This window comes from Equus asinus, chromosome 4, assembly GCF_041296235.1.
Source record: "Equus asinus isolate D_3611 breed Donkey chromosome 4, EquAss-T2T_v2, whole genome shotgun sequence".
NCBI lineage: Eukaryota > Metazoa > Chordata > Mammalia > Perissodactyla > Equidae > Equus > Equus asinus.
This window is the reverse complement of record NC_091793.1, coordinates 78,892,112-78,908,115: the sequence shown is the minus strand read 5'-3', so window position 1 is coordinate 78,908,115 and position 16,004 is coordinate 78,892,112. Positions and strand designations below refer to the sequence as shown.

General features: G+C 38.9%; 1 protein-coding gene and 1 long non-coding RNA gene across 8 annotated transcripts in view; one reads left to right on the top strand and one right to left on the bottom strand.

Annotated features, from left to right (window-relative positions):
• CCNT2 (cyclin T2) overlaps positions 1-3,593 on the bottom strand; it is a 39,902-nt gene extending 36,309 nt beyond the window's left edge. For 2 of the 6 annotated variants that reach the window (XM_070507581.1, XM_070507582.1), the window contains exons 1-2: positions 3,376-3,593; positions 2,455-2,536 (exon numbers count right to left, since the gene is read on the bottom strand). In XM_070507581.1, the coding sequence (XP_070363682.1) occupies positions 2,455-2,536; positions 3,376-3,533 (240 nt within the window). In that variant the 5' untranslated portion in view covers positions 3,534-3,593. The remainder of the gene's footprint in view (positions 1-2,454; positions 2,537-3,375) is intronic. The other 4 variants (XR_011502784.1, XM_070507585.1, XM_070507584.1 and 1 more) reach the window with 4 other exon arrangements.
• Positions 3,594-3,671: 78 nt separating this feature from the next.
• Positions 3,672-16,004, top strand: part of LOC123285284 (uncharacterized) — a 112,405-nt gene continuing 100,072 nt past the window's right edge. The window contains exon 1 of one of the 2 annotated variants that reach the window (XR_006526977.2): positions 3,672-3,800. This is a non-coding gene — a long non-coding RNA (uncharacterized lncRNA). The remainder of the gene's footprint in view (positions 3,801-16,004) is intronic. The other variant, XR_011502785.1, reaches the window with a different exon arrangement.

The window sequence follows — 16,004 nt, the reverse complement described above, 5'->3', positions numbered from 1 at the left end:
TAATTACTAATCACAATTACATGAACCTCACTACATCCAGTGAGCAAAGGGTAGACTGATCTAATTAGGTTACGTATAAAAGTCATTTACTGCTGATAGTGATCCAACCCTCCAAGAAACTGACAATAGAACCCAATGATAAAAGACAGTTTCTGGGTCACCAACACATGTGGACACTGACTTTATTCTTAAATATAACAGCACTTTACTTTTAGGAGATTTTTTTTTGCCTTCGTCAATGTGAGAAATAAAATGAAGCCAGAGAAATATTGAAAAAATTTTAATATGATCAAAGCATGATATTTATTATAAAACTAGATATAGTTTGCCACTAGCATCTTAAAATTTAAGCTTGTTAGGGTTTAATTTACTGAATGGCGTTCAGTTTATTTTATGGTGAAGATTCATGCTTTTTGTTAAGTTTACTATGACATTCCATTATAACCCTATAAGAAAAATTTTCCCAACAACGTGGGGTACTATGAATTTAAAAGTGACTCAGATTCAATTTGAGACCACCCCCTTCACCCTAAAAGAATGGGGGGGAAAAAGATAAAAGAGTGAGGCTGTGCAATTGATGCTAATGCATCGACACAAATATTAAAATCTCTTTTGATATAATAGCAAAGGTAAAAAAGACAAAAGCTAGATATGAAGGGTGCAATGCTACTTTTCAAAATAGAAATTAAGATGAGATTTCAACTGTCCTAATAACGACTCAATGTAAAATGCTGGTTTACTTTCATGTACATATGAGACACTAAGTAGGGCATTAAAAATTAATACTCTGGCTTTTTAATTGAATGACGGCATTTAAATAAAATAGTGGAAGTCAGAATCCAAGTGACCTGGGCTTCACTAGTCAATTTAAAATCAAAACTGTGAATTTTGGCTGAAAGCAAGATAATTTGTTTTAAAGTACACCAACCAGGCCAGAGAGACAAATTATGAAAGAGCGAGGGTTCAAAAAAGTCTTGTGGTGAGACTATTTACTAGAAATAGAAAAAAGTACGCCTGATTCAGCAAATGGGACATCTATACCCACATAAAGAATTTCCAGAACTATTTTGACTTGTGATTTGACCATTTTCAAGGGCTACTTAAGGAAAGCCACATTTATATTGGTATTCATTAGTTCACCACTCCCTTTGGAGACAATTTAAATAAAAATTTAATTCCTTCAATCTAAATGTTATTATCAAAAAGGCTTCCTCTCTTCCATAACACTATCATTGACCTAAGTTCTGTGCACGAGAAATAACTAGGAAGATGGAAACAGAGCAAGAATCACACAGATTTAAAAGAGGAAGAGTAGAAGGAACCAGGACTGCAAGAGACCAAAATGTATATTGTTCAAGATAAACTTACATGCCAATCTGATAAATCAAATCAGACTTATAATCAGAAAAGATTAAAATAGGAATCAATCTAAACCTCGAAGCTTTTCCTTCCAATCCAAAAAAAGAATATTTTAAGGACCTTTTCACAGACTGTTTTCTTAGCAAAAAAGTCCTAATGACAATCCACAAATAGCATAAAGTCTTCCATGGTCTATTTTTCTACACACACCTTTCAGAATTGCATTCTAAACACAGTTGTGATAAAAAGAGCAAAAAATACAGTGAGATTTAAGATGGGGTTAAACATTTCTAAACAATACACGACTTTCTTTGTTAACAGATGCAAGACAGTATGCATGTTACTCTGAAAAGAACAGACACCAAAGTCACATCTTTCATAACTTAAAAAACAAATTTCAACTAAACGCCATTACTCAATTTGTCAAGATTTACAGGTTATGTTCAAAATCAGTATCTTAGTATACGAGGTTAAGTTTTACTTCAAAACTACATATACATAGACAAACCTTTGACATTGTGTGTTTGAAGCAAGATTTGACATTTGAATCACTAAAAATTTAAGTAGACAATTAATGCTAATGTGTCATAAACAGGAACTTTTGACATCTTAAGCAAATGAAATATTTCTGAACATTTAACTCTTTTAAAGGGTCATTTCAAGAGAATATTGCAATTAAATTAAGACCGATTCACAATATTCGAAATATGAGCTGAGTAAGATTAAAATACACAACAGAACGACTAGGCTTGCCTAAAATACACTGTACGTTAATTTGAAATTATTAAACAATTTGATGAATTTAAATGAAAAACTTAATACCGATGTAAGAATTCTGAGTAGAGAAATGTTTCTTATCTTTTAGCTCAAAAGACCTGGCAGAGGCTAACACAGTGCCTGGCAGCGCGTCATCACCAATCAAAAAATCAATCACCCTGCATTTGAAGCAAAACATTTATCATGCATATTGCTTTCACCGTTAACTTACAACACTAAATCCAACAATAAAATCAACGATCAACTAACTTGTTTCTGCGTATCGATTTACCTTAAAATTTAGTGGTAGACAAAAACAGACAATAAAACAGTACTTACATTTCTATTGAATTTGGTGAAAGAATGGTGCATATAAAATCTGTGCATATAAACAATTGCAGTGTTTATTGTAAGCTGAGAGCTGGAACGTATCATTTAGGAAATATCTGAGAAGAAGAAGATCTCACTTGCAAAACAATTCTGATGGAAAATTCCCGATCTATAGTTCTTTTTCAACGCCGCCGGCTCAAAACCAAACCAAAAACTGTTAACGAAACAAAACAAAAACAAAAAACCCGCAGGGCTGTGGTGGGGTGTGGGGAGGGAGAGAAAAGGCTCGACGCTAAATAAACAGTAATAATAGCTAACTGCTGAGCATTTCACGCTCATATTGCTATTAAGCGAGCCCAGGAAGGATTTATCAATGGCTACGACTGACTAATCTCAAAATCAAACAGTTGAAACGCGCGCGCGCACACCCATACAAAACCACACCAAGAACATAAAGACCTCCAGTGCGCTCCCAAGGTACAAGAGAACCGCCATCAAACCCGCGAGGGGCGCGGGGAAAGGCTGCGGAAAACACTCAGACCTTTCAGCATCGCTAACCTTCCTACTCTTAACCCCTTCTCGGAAGAGAAGTCGAAGCAGCCGCCTCTTTTCTACGATAATGCCTAACATTCTCCTCTCGCCTGGGCAGCACTCCCAGCCCCCGCCGCCGCCACCACGCGCGGGCCCAAACAGATTACACAACGCAGCCTCCCAGCCCGCGTTCCCGGACGCCTCTCCTCCTCCCCTCCTCCGCTGCCGCTCGCGGCCTCCCAAGCCCGAGCCTGAGCCTGCCTTCCCTCACGGCGTGACCGAAGCCCATGCACGCCGAGGTGGCGGCGCCATGTTCGCGGGCCACCAGGCCCAGCGACCGGGCGAGTTGTGAGGAGGACAGGGCGTGAGCGGAGGAAGGCCAAGAACAGGAAAGGATACACATTGAGACGTTGTCCCATGTCCTGGATGAGGTTGGCCGCCTGCTGGCGGTACGAGAGCTCTTTATCCGCCTCTACTCCGCAGCGGCGGCTCGGCGTGTTCTCCAGCTGTTCCCGAGTAAAGAACCAGCGAGAAGAAGCTCCACGGCCCGACGCCATGACACTTCCTCCTCCGCCCGCTCCCTTACCCACCCCCCTCCCCTCCCGGCTCGCGGACTCCCCGCCAAGGCCGCACGGCCACGCCCCACTCCGCTCGCCGTAGATGACGCACCGCCCCTTTTCACCCCCGCCGCCGCCCGTGCGCGTGCGCGGGGGCCTCCCTACCGGCTCGCCCTAGTCTTTTGCTTTCTTTTTCCTGCCCCCGGCCTCGCTCTCGCGCGCGGGACCACAATGCTCCGCGCCGCTTGTCATTTGCAGGCGCCGAAGGTGGGGGTCGGCTCGGAAGGAAAAGGTCGGCGCGGTGCATGCCGGCCCTAGGATTGGAGGGGCAGAGGGGCGGGGAGGAGAGGAGGGAAGAGGCCGGCCTAGGGTCGGGGGCCGAGAGACGCGGGCGGCGGCTGCGCCATGGTGCCTGGGTGTGGACTGTGAAATCTGGGCGAGTTCTCGGGTCGAGCGTTTAGCGGCCCTTTAAAAAGACAAAAACCTTGCTTTTGTGCAGCCCCACGCCACAACTTCCATCTTTCTCTACCGTTGGTGCGCGTGATGTAGCGTTCGACTCTCGTGTCCTTGAACAGCCTCCGCCCAGCGGGCGGCTCTGGGAAGGACCTACCTGGGGAAGAGTGCATAGGACTCTTCCACGTTTATGCCGTGCTTAAGTGCTTTTGTCCCTACGTTATCTTGTTTGAATCTCACAACCACGCAGGCGTTGGGTTTATTTTTTAAGGTTATTTGCTAGGATTGTCCAATTAGTGACTAGAGCTGAATTTCTAAAACTAGCTTTCGAGTGCTTATCAGTAGTGTGTTTTAAAACCATGCTATGATTTAAAAGAGAACGTTAAGGAGAAGCAGATAGAGCAAGAGGAACTGAGTACAAATTTTATCGTTAGTATTTAATTCAGTAAGGCGCACGTACCTGTTGATCAACCCCTTCTCCTGACCTTGTAAGAAAACACCGCAGAACGCCCCTCGGGGAGTGGGTCTCTGGTTCTGAGCCAACTCCTCTTGTGTGTGCAGTTTCTAAGTTTTGAATTTTAGCTGTTTGCCAAAGACTGCAGAGTATAGGCAGACATACTTTTAAAAGGCAACAGATACTACGTTTACGTGAGTTCCTGTTTAAAGCCCCAGGCTTTTGTCATCATAGGGGCTCCTGTGGTCAGCGTGCTCCTGTGTCTTGGCTCTGCCTGTCCCCATTACACAACAGTACTGAGCTTTTGATTTGGTTGCAATGGGCAGTTATCGTGAAGAGATGTCTAAATAACTTCATTTCTTGCCTACCTTGCTTGCCTCACATCTTATGCTGTTTAGAAGTTCCAGGATAGATTGATTTAAAGCAACCTTTATAAAGTGTCTACTCCAACACTCATTTATAATAAAAACTCTAAGCAAATTAGGAATAGAGGGGAACTTCCACACCTTGCTAAAGAACACTTGTAAAAACCCTACAGCTAGCATCATACTTAGTGGTGAGAAACTAGAAGCTTTCCTGCTAAAGCAAGACGTCCCCTCTCACTATTCCTTTCAATATTGTACTAGAAGTCCTGGTAAATGCAGTAAGAAAAGGAAATAAAACTAACTTTGTTCACAGATGACAATTGTTTATGTAGAAAATCTCAACGTATAAAAGAAATGGCACTAAGTGATTATAACAGGATTGTGAGATACAAGATTAATTTATGAGTCAGTTGTTTTCCTATATACCAGCAATGCACAATTGAAATTTGAAATTAAAATACAGTATTATTTACAAAAAGTAATATTTAGGTGTGAATCTAAAATATGTACAGAATATGTAGAAAACTACAGAACTCTGATGAAGGAAATAAAAGAAGATATAAATGGAAGGATATTTTGGGTTCATGGATCAGAATACTTAATATGGTTAGATGTCAGTTCTTCCCAACTTGATCTATAGATTCAGTGCAATCCCGATCAAATTTTAGCAAGTTATTTTGTAGATATTAACAAATTGATTCTAAAGTTTATATGGAAAGCAAAAGACCCAAAATAACCAACACAATACCAAAGAAATTGGACTGACACTACCTGACCTCAAAGCTACAGTATATATTGGCAAAGACAGCATATATTGGCAAATGAATAGACACATAGATCAATGGAACAGAATGGAGATCTCAGAAATAGACCCACACAAATGTAGTCAAGTGATGTTTGACAAAGAAGCAAAGGCAATTCAATTGAGAAAGGATAGTTTTTCAACAAATGGTGCTAGAACCACTGGACATCCATATGTAAAAAAACCCTAAAACAATCTAGACACAGACCTTACACCTTTCACAAAAATTAACTACATGGATCATTGCCCTAAATGTAAAATGCAAAACTATAAAACTTCTAGAAGATAACATAGAGACTCTAGGTCACTTTGTGTTTGGCGATGGGTTTTTAGATACAAAACCAAAAGCATGATCCATGAAAGAAAAAAATTAAGTTGGTCTTAATTAACAGTAAAGACCTCTGTTTTGCAAGACACTGTTAAGACAGAGAAAATACAAGAAAATCTTTGCGAAACACATATCAGTTAAAGGACTTGTAACCAAAATATGCAAAGAACTCTTAAAACTCAACAATAAGAAAGAGCACAATTTAAAAATGGGTAAAAGATCTGAACAGACATCTCACAAAGAAGATATACAGAAGGTAAATAAGCATATTAAAAGATGTTCAACATCATATGTCTTGAGGGTATTCTCAGTAGCCGTTTATAATTGCAAAATATTGGAATCATGACTGTCCATGAATTGAGGATTGGATGATTATGGTACATCTATGCAACAAAATACTATTCAGCTACTAAAAAGAAGAAGGCGTTAAAGTGTTGAAAAAAACCCTGCTAACCAAGAATACTCTATTTAACAAAGTTGTCCTTCAGAATTGAAGGAGAGGTAAATAGTGTTCCAGAAAAACAGAAGCTAAGGGAGTTCATCACCACTAGACCGGCCTTACAAGAAATGTTAAAAGGACTTCTTTAAGCTGAAATGAAAGGGCACTAATTAGGAATAGGGAAACATATAAAAGTATAAATCCCAATGCTAAAGGTAAATATGTAGTAAAAATCAGAATAATCTAATGTTGTAAAGGTGGTGGGTTAATCACTTATAAAGCTAGCATGAAGATTAAAAGAGGAGTAGTAAAAACTGTAACAAAAATAATTTGTTAATGGATATACAAGATAAAAACATGTAAATTGTGACGTAAAAATATAAATCATGGGGGCCAGCCCCATGGCCTGGTGGTTAAGTTTGGCTTGCTCTGCTTCGGCGGTCCAGGTTTGTAAGTTCGGATCCCGGATGCAGACCTACACCACTCATCAGCCATGCTGTGGCAGTGACCCACATATAAAGTAGAGGAAGACTGGCACAGATGTTAGCTCAGGGCTACTCTTCCTCAGGAAAAAAAAAAATCTAAAAAAAACCCAACATAAAATGTGGTGGGGAAGGAGAGAGTAAAATGTGGAGCTCTGAGAGTGTGTCCAAATTTGTCAACTTAAAATAGACCATTATAAACAGAGAAAGGCAACTTATATGTAGAATGACCACTAAGGTATTAAGTAGGGGAAAAAAAGCAAGATGCTATGGTTTGGGTAAAATGAACAAAGGAATATGTACATGTGAATACTTGTATAATCATAGACTATCTTTGCAAGAACACACACACCAAAAGAACAGGTAAAATTGATTCCTTCTGGGAGACAGGGTGAATTTTTGAACTCTTTTTGAACTCTTCTCACTTATTCATGTACTGACTTTTCAAAAATTAACTTTAAATTTTTTATTAGGTTGTGAGCAGTGTTTTATATTCAGAAATGGCAACTTCAATTCACTTTTGTTCAATTTTGATTGGGAAAATCCTCAGAATGGTCTCTTTAAGTTAAACAAATTTAAGTGATTATTTATTTTAATTAAGTTAATTTTAAGTAATTACCTTGAACGTAGGTCTAAGGTTTATGATTGGGTAATATAAATTGAGTTAAATTAGAGCTGGCTTCCTTTTTAGGGGAGATTGAAAAGATAGGGAAGGGTACCATACAAGGAAGAGAAATACTTGGATAACTATGAATGGTTGTCCTTTGGAATCTGATGGTAATGGGATTTTTTTCAGGGGTATATTTTGGAGAAGTTCAGTCATGTGCCACACAATGATGTTTTGGTCAATGACAGAATGAATGTTCGACAGTGGTGCCAAAAGATTAGTACCATATAGCCTAGGTGTGTAGTAGGCTATACCATCTAGGTTTGTGTAAGTACACTCTATGATGTTTGCACAGTGACAAATTTGCCTAACGACACGTTTATCAGAACATATCCCTGTTAAGTGATGCATGACTGAGTCAATGCTAGATAACAAAGGAGAGAAAAGGCTGAAAAAGTTATTTTCTTGAGAGATTTTCAAGATTCTAGGTGTGAGCCCTGTTGTTTTAGGGCCAAAGGGTGTTTTCAAAATTCAACTCTAGTTATGCATCCCCTACTTAAAAACCTCATTGCATTTTGATAGACAAAAATTCCTCAACTGACCTATGACCTTACACGATCTTGTCACTTTATATCAAGAACATCTTGTTTTCTTGCCTCTAACCCTAGTGGTTTTATTTCTTTCTGTGTTCTCTCCTGCCAGAATGCTTTCATTTATGTTGCTCTTGCTGTGTTGAATACTCTTCCCTCTCCTCTTTACCTTTTAGCTCTTGTCTGCTCTTTCAGATCCCAGCTTAAGCAACACTTCTGAAAATTCTCTCCCCAACTCTGACTAGGCCAAATCCCTTATTATAAGCTCTCTACATACTGTGCGCTTCTTCATAGCACTTGTCATGGCAGCAGTTTTATACTGATTTGTTGCTTTTTTGATACGTGTCTTCATAACTAGATTAGAAGCCCAATTGAAGGCAGGAACCATGTTTGTTTGTACTTACGTTATCCCAGCATCTAACATGGTTTTTGGTACATAATAGGCCCTTAATAAATATTGTTGAATGCATGTGAATGAGTGAATGAAGACATAGTTCCTGCTCTCAAGGAAGTCCCAGTCTAGTGGGAAGATAGTAATTGCAATTCAAAATGAGAGGTATGTTCTATTAGAGATAGCAGCACACTTTTTAAAAAGAGGAGCTACTGATCAATGGTATCCCAAAGCCTAGAAACCACCACTTTAGGTCCTGAGGAATTTTGAGAGAGAGTAATATGATCAGGCATGTACTTTGGAAATTTTTCTCTGGCAACAGGTTGGAAGACGGTTTGTACCAGACAGCCCAGAGGCAGGAATATAATCAGACATTATTTTAATAGTCCTGGTGAGGGATGAGGACCTGAATTTAGTTGGAAGCTACTGGGAAGAAGGAATAGATAAGAAATGAAAGATATAAAAGTGGTAGAATCTATGGGATTTATGACAGACTTGATATGGGTAAAGGAGAAGATTTAAGTGACTGGGTGATGCCATTAATCAAAGCTGGAGCTATAGGAAGTAGAACTAAATTTTGGGATAAAGCGTTTGAGTTACATGTGGGACATATGATTCTATAAAGTACCATGGTGATATCACTTTGATTTTTTTTTTATTGAGTTAATGATAGGTTACAATCTTGTGAAATTTCAGTTGTACATTAATGTTTGTCAGTCGTGTTGTAGGTGCACCACTTCACCCTTTGTGCCCACCCCCGACCCCACCTTTCCCCTGGTAGCCACTAATCTGTTCTCTTTGTCCACATTTTTAAATTCCTCATATGAGTGGCGTCATACAGAGATTATCCTTCTCTAACTGGCTTATTTCACTTAACATAATTCCCTCAAGGTCCATCCATGTTATTGCAAATGGAACGATTTTGTTCTGTTTTGCAGCTGAGTAGTATTCCATTGTATATATATACCACATCTTCTTTATCCATTCATCTGTTGATGGGCACTTAGGTTGCTTCCATGTCTTGGCTATTGTAAATAATGCTGCAATGAACATTGGGGTGCGTAGGACTTTTGGAATTGCTGACTTCAAGCTCTTTGGTTAGATACCCAGTAGTGGAATAGCTGGGTCTTATGGTAGTTCTATTTTTAATTTTTTGAGGAATCTCCATACTGTTTTCCATAGTGGCTGCACCAGTTTGCATTCCCACCAGCAGTGTATGAGGGTTCCTTTTTCTCCACAACCTCTCCAACATTTGTTACTATTAGTTTTATATATTTTTGTCATTCTAATGGGTGTAAGGTGATATCTTAGTGTAGTTTTGATTTGTATTTCCCTGATGATCTGCGATGATGAACATCTTTTCCTGTGCCTATTGGCCATCCATATATCTTCTTTGGAGAAATGTCTGTTCATGTCTCCAGCCCATTTTTTGATCGGGTTGTTTGATTTTTTGTTGTTGAGTTGTGAGAGTTCTTTATATATTATGGATATTAAGCCTTTGTCAGATGTATGACTTGCAAATATTTTTTCCCAGTTAGTGGGTTGTTTTTTTGTTTCAATCCTGTTTTCATTTGCTTTGAAGAAGCTCTTTAGTTGGATGAAGTCCCATTTGTTTATTCTTTCTATTGTTTCCCTTCTCTGAGAAGACATGGTGTCAGAAAAGATCCTTTTAATACTGATGTCAAAGAGTGTACTGCCTATGTTTTCTTCTAGAAGCCTTATGGTTTCAGGTCTCACCTTTAGGTCTTTGATCCATTTTGAGTTTATTTTGGTGAATGGTGAAAAAGAATGGTGAATTTTCATTCTTTTACATATGGCTTTCCAGTTTTCCCAGCACCATTTGTTGAAAAGACTTTCTTTTCTCCATTGTATGCCCTCAGCTCCTTTGTCGAAGATAAGCTGTCCATAGAGGTGTGGTTTGATTTCTGGGCTTTCAATTCTGTTCCATTGATCTGTGCACCTGTTTTTGTACCAGTACCATGCTGTTTTGATTACTGTAGCTTTGTAGGATGTTTTGAAGTCAGGGATTGTGATGCCTCCCGTTTTGTTCTTTTTTCTCAGGATTGCTTTAGCAATTCGGGGTCTTTTGTTGCCCCATATGAATTTTAGGATTCTTTGTTCTAATTCTGTAAAGAATGTCATTGGGATTCTGCTTGGGATGGCGTTGAATCTGTAGATTGTTTTAGGTAGAACAGACATTTTAACTATGTTTATTCTTCCAATCCATGTACATGGAATGTCTTTCCATCTCCTTATGTCATCATCCAATTCTCTCAGAAAGGCCTTGTAATTTTCATTATATAGGTCCTTCACTTCCTTAGTTAAATTTACCCCGAGGTATTTTATTCTTTTTGTTGCGATTGTGAATGGTATTGTGTTCTTGAGTTCTTTTTCTGTTAGCTCGTTATTAGAATATAGAAATGCTACTGATTTATGCAAATTGATTTTATACCCTGCAACTTTGCTGTAGTTGTTAGTTACTTCTAAGAATTTTCCAATGGATTCTTTGGGGTTTTCTATATATAAGATTATGTCATCTGCAAACAGCGAGAGTTTCACTTCTTCCCTCCCTATTTGGATTCCTTTTATTCCTTTTTCTTGCCTCATTGCTCTGGCCAGGACCTCCAGTACTATGTTAAATAAGAGTGGTGATAGAGGGCATCCTTGTCTTGTTCCTGTTTTCAGGGGGATGGCGCTCATACCCATTGAGTATGATGTTGGCTATGGGTTTGTCGTATATGGCCTTTATTATATTGAGGTAGTTCCCTTCTATTCCCATTTTGTTCAGCGTTTTTATCATAAATGGCTGTTGGATCTTGTCGAATACTTTCTCTGCATCTATTGAGGTGACCATGTGGTTTTTATTCCTCAGTTTGTTGAAGTGGTGTATCACATTGATTGATTTGCGGATGTTGAACCATCCCTGTGTCCCTGATATGAATCCCACCTGATCATGATATATGATCCTTTTGATGAATTGCTGAATTCTGGTTGCCAAAATTTTGTTTAGAATTTTTGCATCTATGTTCATCAGTGATATTGGCCTGTAGTTCTCTTTTTTCGTGGTGTCCTTGTCAGGCTTTGGTATCAGTGTGATGTTGGCCTCATAGAATGTGTTAGGGAGTGTTCCATCCTCCCTAATTTTTTGGAATAGCTTGAAAAGGCTAGGTATTAAATCCTCTCTGAAAGTTTGGTAGAATTCCCCAGGAAAGCCATCTGGTCCTGGGGTTTTATTCTTTGGGATGTTTTTGATTGCTGTTTCAATCTCTTTCCTTGTGATTGGTCAGTTCAAATTGTCTGCTTCTTCTTGAGTGAGCTTTGGGAGATTGTAGGAGTCCAAGAATTTATCCACTTCCTCTAGGTTATCCATTTTGTTGGCATGTAGTTTTTCGTAGTATTCTTTTATAATCTGTTGTATTTCTGCAGAGTCTGTTGTTATTTCTCCTCTTTCATTTCTGATTTTGTTTATTTGAGCTTTCTCCCTTTTTGTCTTTGTAAGTCTGGCTAGGGGTTTGTCAATTTTATTTATCTTCTCAAAGAACCAGCTCTTTGTTTCATTGATCCTTTCTACTGCCTTTTTCGTTTCAATAGCATTTATTTCTGCTCTGATTTTTATTATTTCTCAACTTCTGCTGACTTTGGGCTTTACTTGTTCTTTCTCTAGTTCAGTTAGGTGTAGTTTAAGATTGCTTATTTGGGATTTTTCTTGTTTGTTAAGATGTGCCTGTATTGCGATGAATTTTCCTCTTAATACAGCTTTTGCTGTATCCCATAAGAGTTGGTATGGCATGTTATCATTTTCATTTGTTTCCAGGTATTTTTTGATGTCTTCTTTAATTTCTTCAATGATCCATTGCTTGCTCAGTAGTGTATTGTTTAGTCTCCACATCCCTGTGCCTTTCTCAGCTTTTTTCTTGTTATTAATTTCTAGCCTTATAGCATTATGATCGGAGAAGATGCTTGTTATTATTTCAATTTTTTTAAATTTGTAGAGGCTTGCCTTGTTTCCCAACATATGGTCTATCCTTGAGAATGTTCCATGTGCACTTGAGAAGAATGTGTATTCTGCTGTTTTAGGATGAGGTGATCTATATATGTCTATTAAGTCCAATTGTTTTAGTTTTTTGTTTAGCTCCACTATTTCCTTGTTGATTTTCTGTCTGGATGATCTGTCCATTGATGTGAGTGGGGTGTTGAGGTCCCCTACTATTATTGTGTTGTTTTTAATATCTTCCTTTAGATCTGTTAATAGTTGCTTTATGAGCTTTGGTGCTCCTATATTGGGCACATAGATATTTATAAGCATTATTTCTTCTTGATGAAGTGTCCCTTTGATCATTATATATTGTCCCTCCGTGTCTCTCTTTACCTGCCTTATTTTGAAATCCACTTTGTCTGATATAAGAATTGCAACACCTGCTTTCTTTTGCTTGCTATTAGGTCGAAGTATTGTCCTCCACCCCTTCACTCTGAGCCTGTGTTTGTCCTTGGGGCTGAGGTGTGTTTCCTGGAGGCAACAAATTGTTGGATCTTGTTCTTTAATCCGTTTTGCCACTCTGTGTCTTTTTATTGGAGAGTTCAATCCGTTTACATTGAGGGTGATTATTGATGCATGTGGACTTAATGCTGTCAATCTGTTGCTCATTATCTGGTTTTCCTGCATTAACTTTGTTTCTCATCCTGTGTGTTTTAGCCTACCCATTGACTACTGCAATTTCTTATGCTGGGTTTCTTAGATTTTTCCTTATTTATGTTTTGTGGCTCTGTTCTGTTTTTTAGTTTAGTGGCTACCCTGAAGTTTGTATTTAGAATCTCGTGTATAATATAGTCTATTCTCTGGTGGTCTCTTACTTACTTGGCCTAGACTGATTTAGTCCCTTTGCTCTTCCCCTCCTAAATTATTATTTTCATTTCTTATTCCAACTCGTGTTATGAGTTTGTAGTTAGAGTGATAAGATCATCTTTGCTTTGGTAGTTTCCTTACCGTTATCCTAATGCTATAGTTGAATATCTGCTATCCTATTCTGGTTCTATTTATCTGTCTCCCTACTCTGTGGTTTGTGACCCCTTTCTCCCTTTTTTGTTTTTTCAGGTATGAGAGCCTTCTTGAGGATTTCTTGTAGTGGAGGACTTTTGGTTACAAATTCCCTTAACTTTTGTTTGTCTGGAAAAGATTTAATTTCTCCCTCATATCTGAAGGATATTTTTGCTGGATAGAGTATTCTTGCCTGAAGATTTTTATCTTTTAAAGTTTTGAATATGTCACTCCATTCTCTCCTAGCTTGTAAAGTTTGTGTAGAGAAATCCACTGAAAGTCTGATAAGAGTTCCTTTGTAGGTTATTTTCTTCTGTCTTGCTGCCCTGAGTATTCTTTCTTTGTCTTTCCTTCTTGCCATTTGTACTACTATGTGCCTTGCAGTAGGTCTTTTTACATTGACAAATCTAGGAGATCTGAAAGCTTCCTCCACACACATTTCTCCCTCAACCCCTAGATTTGGGAAGTTCTCTTCTATAATTTCATTAAGCACACTTTCTGCTCAATTTTCCTTTCCACGTTCTCGGGAATTCCTATGATCCTTAAATTCTTTCTCTTCATTGAATCTGCTATCTCTCTGATATTTTCCTCATTCTTTTTAATTCTTAGTTCTCTTTCTTCCTCTGTCTGGAGCCATTCAGCGTGTCTATCTTCGATTATGCTAATTTTCTCCTCTATGGTGTCTACACGGGCATTCAGGGAATCCGTATTCTGTTTTATCTGGTCCATTGTATTTTTCCTCTCTAGTAACCCTGTTTGATTCTTCTTTATAATTTCAATCTCTTTTGTGAAGTAACTCCAGAACTCATTGGCTTGTTTCTCTATCTTTCTCTCTACCTCATTGAGTTTTTTGATGATAGCTACTCTGAACTAATTTTCACTTAGTTTGCCGATTTCCAAGTCCTCAGGAGTAAATTCTGTGTTTTTATTGTTTTCCTTCTGGTCTGGAGCTTTTATAAATTGCTGGATGGTAGAGGAGCAGTTTTTGAGCATGATGGTAGAATTCGGTTGCAGTTACAGCCTGTCACCACTAGATGGGGGTCGAGAGCTGCATGTTCTGAGCTCTCCACCTTCAGGCAAGATGGCAGCGCCCAGTGCGGTTTGCCAGGGGTAGGGGCAGTTTCTCTTGCCTGCAGATCGGGATTCCGATCAGCTCTCGTTCTCTGGTCTCCCGGGGCCCTGGCTTGATGGGGTCCCCGCACATGAAAGCTTTGCCCCATCAGCAGGTTTCCACTGCACCTGCGGCGGGAGTCCTGGATGATCCCCCAGTCACACGGCCCCTCCCCGACTCCTTCCCTCACTGGTGGCAGCGACCCCAGTCTGGGAGGGAGCGAAGTTCTCTCTTACCCCATTCCAGCTCCTCTGAGGGTGGCTACAGCCTCTCCGTTCTCTGTCTTCTCACTCTGTAGGTCTCTGACGGTCTTGGCATTAGGGGTCATTGGTTGAAATTCAGTTTTTCCGTTTCTTTGGTTTTATTTTGGAGGGGAGAGAGTCCCGGGTCAGCTCACCCTGCCATTTTGCTCCACCTCTCCAATTTTTTTTTTAATGCCTGAAGCTATTAGGACTTCTTGAAACATTGTCTTCTCTTGACTTCTGAATACCACTTTTCAGTTTTCTTCATACTTCACAGGTTCCTACTCAGTGCCCAATGCTGGCTCTTCCATCTGACCTCCAAGTATTGGCAAATCCCAGGTAGTAGTTTTGGGTTCTTTTGGTTCACTGCTCCTCTTTTTCTCCAGGTGACTTCATCCAGTCTCATTTCTGTAAATACCTTCTATATACTGATGAACTCTCTCCAACCTGTCTTCTGAACTCTCCAGACTAGTATACCCAGCTGCTTACTGGATATTTCTACTTAAATGTCTAAGAAGCATCTGAAATATAATAAGACTAACAACAAAATTGTTTAGTCTCTTCCCTCTCAAGCCTGTTTATCCCATAGTCTTCCTCATCATGGCAAATGATAATAAATCTACCTAGCTGCTCAGGAAAAAAAACTAGGAGTCAAGGCATCTATGTCTAAAGTATGGATGAGTTTAATACCATTAACTACATCTCAGAGACTAAATGTCCCCAGGATTATGTGCACAGAAAAGTCATAGTTTCTTTGATCTTTTCTAATGTCTTTTTAGTTTTTATTTCACTTATTTCCACTCTGATCTTTGTTATTTCCCTCCTTCTGCTAACTTTGGGCTTCATTTGTTCTTATTTTTCTAGTTCCTTGAGGTATAAAATTGGTTGAGATTTTTCTTATTTCTTAATGTGGGCATTTATTGCTATGAATTTCCCTCTTAGAATTGCTTTTGCTGCATCCCACAAGATTTGGTATTTTGTATTTCCATTTTCATTTGTCTCAAAGTATTTTTTGATTTCTCTTTTGATTTCTTCTTTGACCCATTCGTTGTTCAGTAGCATGTTGTTTAATCTCCACATATTTGTGAATTTTCAAGTTTTATTCTTGTAATTGTTTTGTAGTTTCATACCATTGTGTTTGGAAAAGAAGCTTGATATGATTTTATTTTTAA